Source organism: Condylostylus longicornis, unplaced genomic scaffold (assembly GCF_029603195.1).
Source record: "Condylostylus longicornis isolate FDR11 unplaced genomic scaffold, ASM2960319v2 ptg000055l, whole genome shotgun sequence".
NCBI classification, from domain to species: Eukaryota; Metazoa; Arthropoda; class Insecta; order Diptera; family Dolichopodidae; genus Condylostylus; species Condylostylus longicornis.
The window spans coordinates 13683326-13701953 of NW_026578024.1; the positions used below are offsets into that span (position 1 = coordinate 13683326).

Here is an 18628-nt window from a genome sequence, read left to right on the forward strand (position 1 = left end):
GGTAAAACGTATGTAATACACGTACGTGTATAATGTTGTCATGGCGAATATCCTATCGCAACGGAAATCAAAACAAATAAACAAAGAAAAGGATAAAGAATTAAAGAACTCAACATAATAATGTCGTTAACTCACAGACTTTCATTGTATTTGTTTAGAAAATGTTAAAAAAAAAATTGGACATTAAATAGCTATAAAGAAATAGCTATGTGAGGAATAAAATGAAAAAATACAACAATACTATTAAAGGATAATTTTGTTCTAATTTTAGGCCCATCAATTTAAAGGGATTTGGTTAGCTAAATTTAAATGTTGAGATGGAGTTCTTGGAAAATTAAGAATAAAATTTCGTAAAATTTTGTTTTATGTAGATTTTTACAATTTAAAAACCGCTAAAATTCGGTTTCCATTCAAATTTTAGGATCGTCATAAAACCAAAGAAAAAAAATATTCAAGGACATTTTCTACTAATGAAACTTGTGTTTTTTTTATTAGGAATTTCTTTTTATATATAAGACAGTGTTTCATGATATAATTACTCTGTGTCACTGGTATAAAGTGAAGTTCTGGAAGAAAAATCTCTGTGTTTAAGCATTTGAGGAAAAATTTGGTTCACTAGATAAAATAAAATTTGAATCAGGATTAGTCATCATTTACCATTATGTAGCCCTATTAATTGAGAAAAATTTTACAAAGAGCATATTGCTCTAAATTAAACGGCTTCCAAGCTTTTATGCATATTTGTTAGACAGAATTTATTCGATGATCATCGTTTTCTTAAACTCTTCCATATCTAAATTACCTCGGACGTCCAAGCGAACAATTTTTTCCTTAAAAACTTGACGAAATCATACTACGAAAGCTTTAACCCCGATTCAGGGCTACCCTGTATATAAAAATTAAAAACTACGAAATATATTAAACAGTTTCTTAATTATAATTAATATTTAAATTGAATTTTTGAGTTTTAATAGCCTACAACCGTAAGGAGGAAATAGTTGTAAGATATAAAAAAAAAACATGTTTTATACGAGATTCGTATCGTGCGTCAAAAAAATTAAATATTTTAACCTAACATGTAATTTCCTTTTTGCGAAACGCTAAATTTTGTAAACATTTTTAATTAATATAACAGAATTTTCATCATAAAACGATTAAGTTGAAAATAGAAAACAGAATAATTTAATTAAATGTAAAAAAAAACAAAATTAAAATGATGGTGGAACTTTTATAGGCTGATAAATTTTCACAGCCGACTTAAATTTTAGCTAAAATATTGCTTAAACACACGCGATTAACCGTTTACTTCTGCAATTTTGATAACTAATTTAACTTTAATATTACATCATTATTAATATACTTATGCACATATACGTATAAGACACCATTTTGCCGTCTGGGTGTTAATTAATTTGACCTACACTTTTTGTTGAATTTGGCTGAACTTGAAAAAATCTTATGCGACATTCACATACATTGCTGTTATTTGCATTTATTTATTGTCAACTATCGAATTACTATTCAATAAGGGAGGTTTGAACCCCTGTACCTCAAGTGCGACTGAAACTATATTCATTTACTTTTTCTTTGGGTTAAGTGTGCGATTGTGATAATCTGGTTAAATTTAAGAAATTGGACCCAGAATTAACAAAAACAAAATAAAAAATTATTAACAAAAATATTAATGAAATCTCATATCCCAACTGCATTATCGAAGGAATGATGCAGCAAACTTTCTGGGCACCAAAAAGTCCTACTAATCGTAATAATTTTACACAAAAGCATTGCGTCTTTTCTTTTATTGGTTTTACCGCCTTAATACAAATTGAGTAGATTTATTAGAACAATGACAATATTATTTGAGAAAAATACAATATGGTTGGTAATGTGCTGGCCAAATCAGATTCGTTTTTTAACAAGAAAGTGTTGACGTAAATGACATCTTTTAATGGTTGTAACATTTGTTTTTTTAGTATAGATAAATAATGCATAACATACGCCTTCTTTTGAAAGAAAATTTTGCACTTACGAGTATATGTTGTGCGTGCTTTGCAAAAAGAAATTTGAAATAAAAAATACTTTTAATAGTTGTGTTTATAAATATTTGATTGGATTGTGGGAACGGACACGTATGAGCTGAATGCACGTTAAGTTAATAAGCACATTATTATAGGATTATAATGAATGGAATATAAAAAGTAAATTACGTATATAAGTATAACAATTACTAAAATGTTGCAAATAAAATGAAAAGAATACGTCAATGAATAATTATGTTATTTAATTTTAATATCCGTACGAACGTATGTTCGAAGGGTATACTAAGTTTGGCTTACCGTTTGTAACGCTAAGAAATAATGGTCTGAGATATAGACTCAAGTATATGTGTTGGATCAGAGTCAAATTCTGAGCTGATTTAGCTTTGTCTACTCGTGAGTCCCAACGATAGCTCAAAAACTAATTGAGCCAAGTTCACAAAATTTTCACAAATGATTTATTACAGTAAATTCCAGAACTCTATTTAAATTGGTTGTGATCGAGGTACTGATTCGGGTAGCTACCATAGAAGTTTCAAATTTAGTTGACTATACGTCAGAAACTGTAAAAGCTATGGTATTGAAATTTTGCACATGTAAATATATTAATAGAGCCAATATGTTTGATAAAAGTTATTAAAATTGCTTGTCTCCTTCTGGTTGGTGCCATACAACTTGAAAATTATTTGGCATTATCACAAAAATTATTGGAGTTATAATACAGATATTTCTTGAAAAGAAGTCCATTATTAGGGCTATTATGTGTGATAAAAGTCGTTGAAATTTCTTAACTCCTTGTGGTATCTGCCACACAAATTCAATAGTAGTTTGGCCATATCTTAAATAATATTAAAATCACAGTATTGAAATTATGCATAAATTAATATGGTAATACGGCAACTTAAAATAATAGTCAACTCGCACATAGGATAATAAATTCGTACGGGTATCATATAGTTGACATGGTCAACTATATTTTTTCTCGTTTAAATTGGTTTCGATCCAATTTGTATGTCCCTTTTGTGTAATCCGATATTAACTTGTTGTAAATTTATATTACTTACTATTTAATTGTATGTTTTTTTTTATATGCCTACCCTGCTTACATTTTTTTATTTAAATAATCGATTCCTTTATTCTACTGTGATTGTTATTATTACGGTCATTGTATAATTTCGTTAAACCTTAAATTTCGCATTGTAAGTTAAAAAAATTTGATAAAAATAGCAAGAGTACACAATAATTATTTTAAACGTTTTATAATAAGTATTTAAAATTAGAAATTCGTGATTTGTTTACAAGTTTTTGGTTTTTCATTAAGTATGTACAATTTATTGGACATGAAAAATCAAATGTTTTTTATAAGCTTTCACAAAACGTGACAATAATTTTCTAATAAAAATAATAATATATAAGTTTGTATATTCCGGCCCGCCAACTAATATTGTAATTTTCGCACCGGATTCGAAATATTGACTGGATATGAGTATTTCGATAAATTACTAACAATACTTATCTTTTTAAATCAGTGCAAGTGCTAGAATTTGTAACAAATACAAAAATCTAGGAATATTAGTATGTAAAACGGCAAAATTTGGTTGGGAACATAGCAGGAAAGAGGGAAGAATATTTGGACAAAACTATAGAGTTAGTCATGAGTAACTGACGGAATCACTAAAACAACTGTGGGGAATATAGTAAGGAAAAGGAATTTTTCCTATCCTTTTTTCCTAGTTTGAAAAACAAAGAAAGAATATATGAAAATCAGTGAGTGAGAATATATGAGTGAGTAGAGTTACAGCGGCAATCAGCATGGTAATAAAGAGAAATTGAGAGAATCTTCAAGGAAACCTATTGGAAATATCGTAAGAAAATGTATAGGAAAATTCGTCTGAAAAAAACTGTAATTATACCTTTAAAATATAAGTAAGAAAATTTAGAATACCAATTGATTTTCATATTTATCAACATTTCCATATGCAGGTAGGTATGTAGAATACAATGTTGTTAACTTACAAACTTGTCAAACAAGTCAAGTAGTAATATATAGTATAAGGTAACTGTACCTACCGTCGGTGTTATTGTAATTTTATTGACTACCTGTTCACCGATTTTATAAAATGACTCAATCATATCCAAAGGAATAACCTGAATTTTCTAGTAACGTAAATGAAATATTAAGAAAGGTTATCTCCTTTTAAATTATCTCTTCACGAAATGGACTATTATCCTTAACGTTATCCTTATTAACTGAAAGTTGAATGAATATTTCCGTTCAATTCTTTTTTAATAGTGAATTTTGCAAAACTACCGGAAAATTCTTTTTTTTTTTTGGTGTAATAAAAATGAATCATAAAAATGGTATGCGATTTCTAAATAATTTTGGTTGTGCTAAACGTATTTTAAAAACAATGATATTTTAAATAAGATTTGTTAATGATTTATGATGGTTAACCTGCTGAAATGTTGCAATTGAAATTGAAATTGCAAAATTTAAAAACAAAATTTCTTGTTTTTTTAATTACTTTCTTTGTAATTTAATCACTGAAGCACATAATAGGATTTTGCATTCGAAAGGTTGGTTTTAGGATAGTCTCAGATATTTCATTCATTCATAAATCATTATTAATTTGAGAATAGATTTTTCTAGTAAGTCTGAGGACTGTATTAAATCTTAAACACCATTATGTTATTTTGAATAATCTTTCAAATGGTAGAATAACTTTTGTTTTGAATAGGTGATTCATCAATTAGGAGACCCACATTCTTATTCATATTTTTAAAATATTTGTAAATAAAAAGCCGCGTGTGGTACAATTGCAATGCAATAAAACAAACAGATAAGAGAGGAATTTGGTTTTCTAATTTGTCTTAAAGAAATTAAAAGTGATAAGAGTATGTAAAATATTCTTAATTTTACAAAAAAAGTAGGGGGGATGTTAATATAAAAATCTTATCGTGTCTTATGTTTGGTTTTAGTTCTTTAAACACATTTGTTTGTTAAAGATAAAATTAAATAAAAATTTTAATTTACTACAACTGAAATAAATTAGTTCTAATCTTAAAATGTTAATGAAAATTTTAATTTTTATTACAATTTTTGCAATTGTTCATTCAGTTGCTTTTGCACAACATCAACCACAGCAGCAACAACAAATACACCAAATACCTCAACCACAACTTAGTGTTCCAAATCAAAAGCAACCGCAAATAAATAACAATAATGCACCGCAATTAAGACAATCTAATTCTGAAATAACTGCAAATACAGATCAAGTTGATCAATCACCAGCAGAAGCTAGTTCATCATCTATTTCATATTTAGATAAAGATGGAAATCCAAATGTGAGTGAAAAATAATTAATTTCAAATTCTTCTGTTATTAATTATTAATAATTTATTTTAGGTTTTGGAAAATCCAGCATATAATCCAGATATTTATAGTAGTTTTATTCCACAAGATGCAATACAACAATATTTAAATTATTTTGGTGGTCCGGTACCATATACTGCTGGTGTTTTACCACCACCTACTCCATTGGCTGTTCAAACAGGATATGAAGGTTATATAATACCAGTACAACCGCAGCAAACTGAAACAAGTCTAACATTTTGGTCATTTTTAAGAGGTTTAATACCAAAAGTACTTTTTGCATGGATGCTAAAATTAGCAGCAATTGCTTTATCAGCAGTCGGTTTAGTTTTATTTGGTGGTGCTTTAACAACTGCAATTTGTGCTCTAACACCATTATGTACAATATCATTTACGGCAGCGATGCCAGCTATCGGAAAATCATTAAGTGATGATGCAACATTAAATCGTGTTAAACGTGTTGCTGAATTTTTAAATACTGCAATTGAAAAATACAATGAATTACAGAGAAATGATCGCAGTGCTTTTATTAAGAAAATTGGAAGACGTTATTAAAGTATAGTTTTAGTTAAACATTAATTTTATTCTAATCAAAATTTATAGTATAGAAATGGTGTAATGTGCTTTTATAAATTTTTACAAGAAAAATTAAAATTTGAAAGAGAAAAATTAATTTATAGCATTTTTAAGCTTAAGTTTAAAAAATTTACCTACATTTTTGAAAATTTTTTAAAATTAGATTCCAGAATTAGTTTAAAATTTTAATATTTGGAAATAAATGAAAATTTAGGAAATTATTCAAAATTTTTGTGAGTATATTCTTTTGCAAGACATGACCAATTTTATATGTAATTTATTGGAGTTCATTACTTTGTCAGCATTCTCAAGAAAACATATTATGTATGAGTGAAGAGGATCAGTAATGCTTCTATATTATTCAAACTTTAATACTTAAACTTTACATCTCATGTCGCAAAAAGTTGTGAATTAAATAATGGGCCGCAAATGTCCGATTTCACTGTTTTATTTCATCTTGTGTTTTAGAGATGGAATTCAAACTTGCACGAAAGTTCAAGTTTTATTACCTTTCAATAGGAGACAAAATTATTTTTATTTCCTTTTGACCTAACACATAGTTAATTTAAAAACAAATTAGAAATGTTCAAATATTGTCAAAAGATTTCCAATAATTTTATATTAAAAGTTTGTTGTCTATGGAATTTTAAAACCTATAATCTGTATTACATAAATATTTATTATGACATTATTACAAAACCTTGTGTGTGTGCCATAATTGTAATAAAAACTTTATTTAAATTAAATATTAAATATTTGTTAAAGATGCGATCTTTAAATCATAAATTTATTAAATACTCTGAATCCAGGAATAATATACATATGTGCATCTGTTAGTGTTCACACACCATAGATTAGAATATTTTATAATATTAATCAATCAAATAAAATGTGCCTATTAGAAACATTCTGCTAGTCCATCTGCTCTTTAATGGCCACTTGAACTCGATTGAAAAAGTTTTTGTTGGAAATTCAAATTTTTAATTTGGAATTGAAACGAATGGAAAATAATAATGAGCAAAAAATATTAATAAATTGAGGATAAAGAGTAAATAAAAAAAATAAGGTAAAAGGTAAAAGGTAAATTGTGGTGTGCTTTTAGTAACGTGTGATGTGATTTAGTAGGCTGCTACACCGATTTGTGCTTCTCGTATTTGTTTAATATTGCTCCTTTGCCCCTCCTAAGCGTATGCAATAAAATATTTTAATTAATTAAGGGAAATGCGCTATTTTTCAGATTATTTTAAATCCATATTTAAATTTCTTAAATAGAAAGACAATTATGATATTTCATAATTTCATAAGAATGGGATATGTAAAAGAGGAGATAATTTTCATGTTTAAAGATTTCAATGTAAAGCACATATACACCGTACACGTATAGATTCATATACGTAATTATGTACTACTGTACTTTGTATCTTGTATATACCTGATGTTTTGTATATATAACAATATTAGAATTTTCAGTACAATCTGTATTCAGCTGTAAAAAACATAATATAATGTAATGTTGCGACACTACATATATGTAAGGAGCATTCAACAGGTGTATTATTTTTATTTATTCTATTTTCTAATTATAGAAAAGTGTTATATTTATTCATTCATATATTATATAAAGGATGCTTTTTCCTAATATATATATATATATATTTTGTAACATATATTTATCTATATATATATTTTATATATATTTATTATCTATATATATATTTTGTAACAGCCCTTTAGCTATACTATAATATGTTTATGTTATACACATACGGAGTAGGTATATGAATTTTATTTAGAAAATATCACGGAAATTTTGATTTTTATCTGGCATATGGATTTGAATGACTTCTATTCAATAGACGTACCGGTGCTCTTATAACATATGTGCATGTATAGACTTATGTATTATAATTTATAAGGGTTTTTTTATTGTTAAAGGATTAACATTATTTTATTATGGTTTAAATTTTATTAAGAGATTTTAATCACATAATCATATAGTTAAAAATTTTGTTGTAATTTATTGTAATTTTTTTCTTATTTCTAACAAAAGACATTATTTTTTTTTCTTGTCACAGTTGTTCGGAATTTTCTATCTAGAACGGTTATTGGAGCGGATTGTTTCAAATCGATTATAAATATAATGAAAACGTGTTCGGATATTTAAAAGTGCTCCGGAATATTAATAAAAGTGCAATTTGTTCAATAACTCTTGTTCAATTTTAAAGTTGATTTTTAAAAATTTTAATTTTAAAATGTGTAAAATTTTTTTTCTATATTGAATGAATCAGTTTCATTAATTTCATAAATAATACTCTAACTTTGCTTTAACTTTAATAACCGGACTTGTAGGATAAGAGGTATATTTGGTTAACATTGTAGAGTATATTTTCAATTAAATATGCAACCAATATATATGATGTGTATTATGGACGTATTAATTTTATCATGGCATTGTAAAACGTCTAGGTCGCTTTAGATTAATTTTACAAGTATAGAATTTTGCTATCCACCTGGTCTGCCAAGTGATAGTAAACCTAAACCAGTAAGATTTCATTTTGCTGAGGCAAGCAGTGCAGTACCACTTATAATACACTTTTTTAATAATTAATGATTATTAAATTTTAATAACAATTAATTTTTTAAAACAAAATTTAAATTCGAGTCGATATTTTCACCAGAATAATTAAACTGCATAATATGGTGCTTTCATTTTGTCTAATAAAATTTTATATATTTTAAAGAAAAATCCCTCTACATACATATATAGCCTACCTATTATTAAAAATCAATATTAATTAATTTTCTGGAGCATTTTATAAAAGCTATTTTTAATTTAATAAAAATTTTTTTTTAACTTTACGGTGTCTTTAAATATTTACAGTAAAAAACAATCAATGACCCATTTTAATCTCCTACATTATTTTTTTTAATTTTATAACATGGGAAAACGGACAAAAATTATATTTAGATTAATGAAAAAGGATGACTTTTATATATGTATGTAGGGAGGAGGGAGGGAAATAGAAGCAAAATTTTTTTTTTTGGTTTTTGTTTAATATACAACGAAAGGTATAAAAACAATTGGAACAAGTTACATGGTGTACCTATTTTTAAAAGTATATTAAATTTGTTACAACGTACTAAATGAAGACGAAAGGATTTCAAACCCTAAAAAATATCATAATTATGTAGTCTTTCCCAGAATCGGATTCAAAATTAATTCAGTTATGTCTGTTGTTGAAGCAATTTTATGGGAGTAGAAAATGAGTAATAGAGACTTGAAATTTGAATTCTTAACAATAGTAATTATTGTTGCATGAGAGCAAAATCAGCATGCTAGAACAAATATCTACCACAGGAATGTTTTAATTAAAGAGAAACACGATATTACTGTAAAAAGCATCTAGAAAAATTTTAAAATGTTTGCCCTGTGATTGTTTTCGATATTTAAATATCGGCTCGGCTTTAAGGTTGTTAAAATTTGTTTTGAAGAATGCATTTCAATAAAGAACGTCATGTAAAATTTACAACACCCAGTTGGGTTAAAAAATATTCATTTTTATTTCCTTAAAATTTGTGAGCATGGAAAATTTAACATCATAAACGGTAGGACTTTGAACATTGAATGGTGCCTACATAAACTAAAAGTTATTTAAATTTTTTATTTAAAAACCAAAATCGACGGTTTGCCAAATTTGATTGAAATCATTTAAGTATTTTGCAAGTGGTCCTCACTCACACAAAATTTATTAACTTTTATGGTAATAATAAATTATTTTGAATTAGAATTTTAATAATTACAAATCTAGTCTGTGTCGATCTAATTAATTGAATATTTATAAAAACAGTGTTTTATTGAAAAAATATAATAGAAATACTTACTGTTATAAATTTAGCATTGAATAATGAATAATGGTGCCATTATACAATAAGTACAATACAATAAATTAATGGATTTCATTCTTAACCTTTTTCATTATAATATAAAAGAATACAAACTGTTATAATCTTAAATCTAAATAATAAAAACTAAAAAAAAAAAAATGAAAAATTTTATTAAAAAATCCTTGTCAAGTGCCATTATCTTAATCAGTATTATTTCTTTAATATCATCACAATCTAATGTGTCAACAAAAATTATATTCAAAAGTTCAACCCCATACCGGAAAAGTGAGTACCTAAATGATATTTTCTTTTTGTTTCATTTATCCATATACTTATTTCGTGTGACTTATATTTAACCTATAAAATCCATCCCAAACCTCCTCCCCCCAATACCTTGAAAGACATTTTAGCGTAATTTTCTTTATATTCTCTATTATTTTAATTTTTTTTTGTTTCTTTAATGTAAAATTAGATTGCCAATGTATTTATTTAAGTGGCACGCAAAATCAAAAATGGACAAAATTTAATATTTCATCGGCCGACTATAAACGTTATAATAATTCAGAATGTGTTTTAATTTTTATTACTGGAACTGAACAGGAAATTATTGAAATGAGATTTGAGGAAATTATACTAAGACCAAAGTAAGTAGAGAAAATATAATTTTAGTTCTAATTACGTCATGACGTAGGTAAAAAATAAATAATAATTATATACATACATAAAATATAATATGGGTACAAAATCATATTATACAAAATTATAAGTGCAAAATTGCAATACTACATGGCTATATTCCATGTTATTAAAGAATATTATGAAAGTCTAAAGTTATTAAAGAATATTTAAATAAGTTATATACGTATTCTACTTCTATTTTCTTCCATAATAAAGCGATATAACAGTAACATTGAATTAAAATTTATAAATTAAAAATTTGCTGAATAATAAATGCAAATTATAAAACTTATTTTACTCTTTCTATAATACGGCGGAGAGTATTTTATTATAGGTAGCGGCTGCACTTACATATGTGAATTTTTGCTATGTATAGAACAAATTCGAACTATTAACCCGGCCGAAAGAACCGACCCGACCCGGCCCTTGCTCATCCCCAGCAACTCCGGTGAGGCCGCTGGAGCACGCCGAAAGAAATACTTTCGCATGACGGCACCCTTTCGTCTCCCGCCAGTGACGGCCGCATTCCGCCGCGAGCAGGCAGGCAAGTCTGGTCCCCACGGCGGAAGAAGGCAGACCGCAGAAAGGCAGCGGCTGCACAAAGTCAGCCCCAGATCCCCTCCGCGCCAGCCCATCGGCAATTTCGTTGCCCGCATGGCCACTATGGCCCGGCACCCAAGTGAGCGTGTTTCTGTTGTCCGATGCCAACCCCAAAAATGCAGCAAGGCAGCCCCAGGCAAGCTTGGATGTAACCTGAGCTGAAAGAAGCGCCAACAGTGCAGCCTTGCTGTCCGAGAACACATAGATGGTGCGGTTTATATACCCCCTTTCTAAATTGATTCTCAGACTCTATTGCATGTATTTCGGCGTGGAACACCGTGCAATACGGGTCAAGGGTTGCGCATGCACGGGTGTCCGGTCGGCCACCGTATAAACCCGAACCCACACCCGACTCCGTTTTGTACCCGTCCGCATACCAAACGCTCGAACGCGACTCAAGTACCGGGCCACCCCGATCCCACGCCCATCGATCGGGAAACAGAACCCTGTACTTGTGGTCGAAGTTGTACCGTTGCAGACAGGTATCCGACATGGTTATTCTTAGAATCGGATCGCTCTCAATGAAGTCTCTGTGAGTCCTGTGGGCCAACTTTAGCCCTGCCCCGTCCTCGCCAGAGAGAAGTCGGTAAGTCACTAGCCGAGCTTCCTTCAATATATGGAGGTGCAGTGGCGGCAATCCGATCATCACCTCCAATGCAGCGTTGGGAGCCGTCCGCATTGCCCCGGTCACACCCAGGCAGGCCAGCCTCTGTAGCTTTTTCAGCTTGGCCCGCACTCCCACCTGCTGAGCCTTACGGCACCATACAATCGACGCATAGGTGACGATTGGTCTAGCAAGGGCCGTATATAGCCACAGTGCTATTCTGGGACTAATTCCCCAGGTCGCCCCGATAAAGCTCCTACACATCCACAAGGCCGCCGTAACCCTCTCGACAACTCTATCTATATGGATATTCTAGGAGAGACGATCATCCAGGGTTTCCCCCAAATACTTCACTTCCCTAGAGTAACTAATACATGCACCAAACAGAATTGGGCTCGTTAATCTATCCCTGCTTCTGCGTCTGGTGAAGGTGACCAAAGTGCTCTTGCTTGGATTTATATTTAACCCAACGCCTTTGCACCACCCCTTCACAACACGTAAATTTTGCTGTAGAAGTTCAGATATCTCTCAAATTTTCCCCGTACGACGGAGGCCACCCTCCATGCCTGAGGGATGTAACCCCACGCATAGCTGGCACGAAAAATTTCCTACAGTGCTCTGGCGATATGTTGGAAACCCCTCTGCAAAAATGCAGGATATATCCCGTCATCACCTGGAGATTTGAAGGGCCTGAAAGAGAAAACAGCCCATCTAATCCTGCCCATCGTGAAGACCAGACATGATCGTTGCCAGTCATCCCTCCTGGGTCAGGATGCTCTCGGTTCAGTGACCGCATTTGAGTGATTCCGAAGAATCTCGAGTCAGGAAAGTGCGTTGACGCCATAAGCTCCAACGTCTGCTTTCCGTTCTCAGTCCTGGAGCCATCAGGTCGTTCCATTAGGCCCAACACGCCTGCATAATTTTTGGAAAGCACCCTGTGAAAACGCGCACTGCTGGAGAGTTCATCAATGCCCTTGCAGAACGCCCTCCACGAAATTCTCTTCGCTTTCCTAATTTCTTTATTGTATTTCGTGAGTGAGTCTTTATACTCCTCCCACGAACCCGACGCCTTGGCCCTATTGAATAGCTTTCTGGTCTTTAGTCTAAGCCTTGAAAGCTCTTCATTCCACCACGGGCACTTGCTATTGCTCCACCTCGGCTTAGCGCGGCAGTTCCCATCGTATGCACTAGTAATAGCCGCCGTCAGAGCCTCGCTGGCCAGTTCGATATCCATCACCGTTCTGACAGAAGCAGGAACGGATGCAATCCCATCCATGAGGAGCGTTTCGAATTGACGCCAATCTGTGGATTGGGGTACCCGATACATTTCTTCTGCCAAGCCCCCGGGGACCATGATATCAAACCTAATCTGCCTATGATCGGACATGGATCTCTCATTTGAGACATGCCATCCACCAACCCTACTGTCGATAAACTCAGTGCAAAGGGTGATGTTAAGGACCTCTTCCCTAATTGCATTTATGAATGTCGGCCTATTGCCCTCATTCATAACCATTAATTTATTGCTATATATAAATTCAAGTAGGCACTCACCTCTTTTGTTTATATTACTGCTTCCCCAGACGGTGTGGTGGGCATTGGCATCACTTCCTATTATAAGTTGGAAATTCCTCCTTCCACAAAAGTCCACTAGATACTTCAGTTGCTCGTCCGGGTGGGCACACTCTCCCGTGAGGTAGAATGAGCACACAATGAACTCTGTCCAGCCCTAGGAAGACTTCACCTTCACCAACGCAGCTACCTGATCCTTAATCTGGAATGGGAAAATACGTTAGCTTTTTACTAAACAAAATGCAAGCCCTACGCCTACCCTCAATTGTATTATCATATAGTAGCTCACCTGTTAGGCCCTTAACCTGATCCTTTACTATGTAAGGCACTTAGATAAGGGCGATATCGAGGTGATCCTTCATAAATCTATGAGCTAGAACATCAGTAGACGCCCTAGCATGCATAGTAGATTTATTTGGATGCACCTCACAGCCATATCATTTCCTCCGGCTCTTGTCTATGGGCTTTGGCCCTTTAGACAAAGGCTTTAAATGAGCCTTCTCATTGCCGCCTTTTTACGCATCTTGGTGGGCGCATACCCTGCCACAGCCTCCTTTGCCGTCCTAGGTGCCACGCTAGCCCCTCCAACAGCAGATACCGAAGCAGTACCGGGCTTCCCAATGGGCTTGGGCCCTTTTGGTTCACACGAGACACTTGTATCCGGCGCGCTGGTCGATGGTCCTTCCGTTTCCGCTGTTTTCAGAGTGATTTCAGACTTTCCAATGAGTTTTAGCTCTTTTGGTTGGCCTGAAGTACTCATCGTTGTCGCGGTGGGCGTTGGTTTCTTATTTTGCCCTGCCCTGCCGCTAGCACCTTGAAAGGATTTTCTTCCTTTAACCCGAACGGTAACACGGAAGAAATTCAGGAAAAGTCGGAACTCCGCTTTCCGTAGATCTTCCAATCCGGAATCATCCACGGAAAAAGTGATGGAGTAGCCCTCGTCCTTTTCCCTATCCATCCTCAGCACCCTCCAGGAACTCATCTCGAGGCTGGGATATTGCTTCCCCATCCTACTTAGAAATTTGTCCCTGGGGAGACTGCGTCCTCCTCAGTTTGTTGGATAATAGGTCCCAGAGGATCCTGATTATGCGTCTCCATCGGAGGCGCCGCTTTTTCCTCTACTGGCGTGTGAAGGAGTTCCTTCTCTGCGTCAGTCGAGAGAAGCTCTGGTTCCGCAGACCCTTGAGCACTAACTGTGTTTATATTAATGGTGTCCTTAGTAGTGTTGTTGTTGTTGTAGTTGTCACTGTTGTTATTGTTGTTGTTGTTGTTGCTGTTGTTGTTGTTGTTGTTGTTGTTGTTGTTGCAGTTGTTGTATTTGTCACAGTTGTTGTTCTTGTTGTTGCTGTTTTTATTTTATTGTTTATGTTTTCCATTTCTTGTTCCCACGAATAGCGCGGGAAAGTATAGTCACCCATGCCAGAGCCCGGCATGCCATGGGAAGGCTCGTTTAAACTGGAGGGCGCCTGGTATCCAGAGTCCGCATACTAACGACTAAGCTCCCCCTTAGCCACGCAGTCATCGGCATATGCTTTTTCACGTATAGATATAGGGCTGAAACTCACAAAGCAAGAGGCTCGCCGCGAGACATGACCACGACCCGAACGTAACTTTGATCGTTTCAATCACCCCTTTATCCGCCTCCAGTACCGGGGCCCTCCACTAGGAGGTGACAGTGCGGTTTTGGGCCCCGCAAGCAGTCGTACGTACGTCTTATTATAGTATAGAATGTATTCACAAAGCATTTTTGCGTAGAACGTCTTAAAAATTTGAGGTTAGATTTACCCATGAGCAACGCACTGTCACTGCTGATGTGAAGGAGGATGGGAAATTTGTTTCTTTTAAGTGTCGTTTTTCAATTAAAGCTTCGTTCAAGTGGTGTGAAAGAAATTACAAGTGCTTTTTGGGCGATTTGACCCAAGAGATCACAAGTGCAAAAGATGAGTGGACGGGTTTCGGATCCAATGTTCTTCACTTTGGTGAGAAAAGTGAATTCTTTATCTGAAGAGATTGTCAATGGGCATTTTAATTTGGATCCGTGCTAAGCATCGACGTAAATGCAGCTTTCATTTTCCTTTATAACTAAAATTAAAGTTCCCCGAATCAAACATTTCTCAATACTCTATAATATTGGAGAGTATATCTCTGTTTGCCAAAAACGAATTGCAAAGATTTTTATCGTCTGCATTGGAGAAATTTTTATATTTTTATTTCTTAATACTTTTAGAGCAGATTTCACGATTTCAAGATAAATATTGATATGAAAACTTTAATTTTATTTTAATAATTATTTTTTATTTATATTTCTCGATTAAGATTCTTATTACATTTTAACTGAAGGCTCTGGCATCTTGCCAAAATAAATTGATTTATTTGATTTTTAACATTTTTATGAAAATTGAATGAAACATGCAAAATCTTTTTCTTGCAAAATATTTTTTACTTAAAAAATATTTTATTAATAAATTTTATGTGGCAATTATAAAATTTCTGATTGATTTCTTTTGTTTTCAAGAAAAGATTGAGTAATCTGTAACAATCAATTGATCAAAATATTACAGAGAAATTTTAAAGAGGAAAAATTTATAAATTCTATAACTTGAAATCAAGTAATCAATTAAGAAATTAATTATACCATGTGAAATTTTTTTTTGTATTTATAAAGCAATTGAATTTTGTTTTATACCATCAAATCAAATTTAATGTGTCAAGAAAATATTTAAATTATTTTTGTAAATATAAAATATAAAAATTATAGATATTTTTGGCACTTTGATTAATGAAGTACATTAAAATAATAATAAAAACATGAACACCAAAATTTATTTTATGAAAGAGAGGGTAGTGCATGAGTACACATAGTAGTTTTGGCCAATATGAAAAATATATTGTTCCACGTTTTTAATAAAATTATTGATTTGGCGAGACGTGACGTACTTATTTGCGTATTTTTTAATTTGATATTTTTAATGATCTTTTTATAGGCTCATTTGAACTTGATTCGATTGGGAAATCTGAAATTGATAATTTTCATTTTCTTCCCTTTAAGTTTTCGCCGCTTGACCTCCTGGAATGGTGTTCGCTTCCGACTATTTAGAAGCCATTCCTAAGTCCTTGGAAAACAACTGTGCAATTTGAAATTAAGAAAACTAGGTCGACGCAATGACATTTTTAAAATGTTTCTTTTTTGGGGTTATTCGTATTACATTTTGCAATGAAAACTTTCACAAAAAATACACTCGTAATCATTATATTGGTTTTGCAATTGTTTCATAACACTTGTGTGTTGCAAATAATTTCAATATTAAATTTCTCATTGAAGTTCAATGTCTCCAATTTTATAAGGTTTCTGATTTCTGTCGATTTACCTTATTTTCCATAATTTCCATAATTTAATTGATAAGTCTTAAGTTGTAGATTTTGAAAATAGACGGAAACTTTCTCATCTTCTATTTTCAAACCTTACAACTTAAATATTGTGTATTTTATATATTTTGAAGAATCAGTATCCAAATTTACCATTGAGTTGACTCTAATATTTTGAACAAAGATTTGTAAATATTTATAATTTTTGAGTTTCTACAACAATGAGTACTATCATATTGCTATGCGCACTTTAATTGAAAAGCCATTTAAATTTGAGTAAATGTGAGTTACAATAGAATTTTATTGAAAACTATCCAGAGATACAAAATTGCCTATAATTTTTACGTCCGCGGCACACTTTTCTATTCAATTTGATTTTATTTTTATGCTACATTTAATAATATTACTATTTATGAATCATTTAGATATCAAAATAATAAAATTTTGTTTTTTTTTTTTTTAAATAAATTTATTCATCGCCATACAAAAATCTAATTTTGTATGAAATATTAAAAATATTGAAAACTTAATCCTTTATAATGAAAATTTTAAATAAATATTTTTGTTAATTCTCAAATCACTTGTATGAAAATATGCCAATATACGCCAATACATACGTACGTAAAATATCAGTGATCACAATCAAACACGGCTTAAGTCAAATTTTAACGTTTTATGAACTTATAACCAATTCAAATTTGCCATATTTGATTTGTTGTCCTATTGTTGTGGTTCGTATACCTTAACAAATTTCGAAATTGTGGGGCAAAAAGTTAAAGTAAAAAATTGTAATTTTTGATTATATTTAAATTCCAAGTTCGGTTTTTCCGAGCTCAGATAAGGGTTTTTTTCTCTATTTCTCTATTCATCTATTGCAATACGGAATTTAAGTTGAGTGTTTTTACTTCGAATAGTTTCGAAATTGTGATTAAATCTGCATTTTGATTTTCCAAAATTCTTAAACATTAAAACTAATTTACTCTCAAAAAAACAGATTTTTCGACTTGACAAGTTTTTGCTATTAAGTTCCGAATTTTTTTTATAATAAGTATTTATTTTCTAATTTTAATAAATTTTAATTGAATGCAAGTTATTCTAGTTTTCTTTTTAATAATATTAAAATTTAGATGAACGGCGAATAGAATTGCAATAATTGGAATGATATGGGTTTTTTTTTCACTCTGCACTTGTGCTAAATTGTAATAAATTTTAATTTTTTCTAATATTTTTGTGGTAGCTATCATATTTTTTGAAGTTTATTGATTAATTATAGTAATAATATTATTACCTATGTACATACATAAAATATTTTTAAGAATATTATTGGATCACAAAATCAAAAAAAAATGATTTAAATATTACACTTTTCTTTTCGTATAAAACCCACGTAAACTTATATAGGTGTAATGTTGTACGTTGGGAAGGTCAGTTGTTCAACTTCACTCTATATTATGTGCGGGTATAGATTATAGGATAATCTTCAGCTTTAATAATCGTCTATAGTTCAGACAAAAACTGATTTTGAAGTTGGTCCCAAATTCGGTATCGCAACAATTTGAAATACAACTTCGTGCGTATCGTTCATTTTTCTGACAAATACTCTGTTAAGTAACTGTATAGTTCGAATAAATTCAGCTGTTATAGTGTTTGCTTGATTAACCACTGACTTCAACTTAAGTTAAGACGGAATTTTTCCCTGTAATATCTACATAAATCATAAAATTTGACTGATCATACGTCACATTTCTTACGTAATAACACAGATAATCCCAGAGGTGCACAGTAAACCAAGAAAACTTGCTGTAAGAACAAATTCGCTTATAAGGCTTTAGTTCCTTTTTTCTCTTACACATAGAAAACTATATATCAAACATCTTTTGCCTGCTACTAGTTTGCCTGCCATTAAAATTTTATAGGAGACTTTTTTTCATCTTTTGC

General features: G+C 31.6%; 2 protein-coding genes across 2 annotated transcripts in view; both read left to right on the forward strand.

The window, feature by feature from the left end:
• The first annotated feature begins 4381 nt into the window (after positions 1-4381).
• LOC129612008 (uncharacterized) lies at positions 4382-5964 on the forward strand. The gene is made up of 3 exons (XM_055525451.1): positions 4382-4397; positions 5155-5381; positions 5443-5964. Exons 1-3 carry the CDS (start codon positions 4382-4384, stop codon positions 5962-5964), a joined length of 765 nt encoding a protein of 254 aa, XP_055381426.1.
• Positions 5965-9945: 3981 nt separating this feature from the next.
• Positions 9946-18628, forward strand: part of LOC129612009 (uncharacterized) — a 47689-nt gene continuing 39006 nt past the window's right edge. The window contains exons 1-2 of the mRNA XM_055525452.1: positions 9946-10155; positions 10343-10514. Of these exons, the coding sequence (XP_055381427.1) occupies positions 10029-10155; positions 10343-10514 (299 nt within the window). The 5' untranslated portion in view covers positions 9946-10028. The remainder of the gene's footprint in view (positions 10156-10342; positions 10515-18628) is intronic.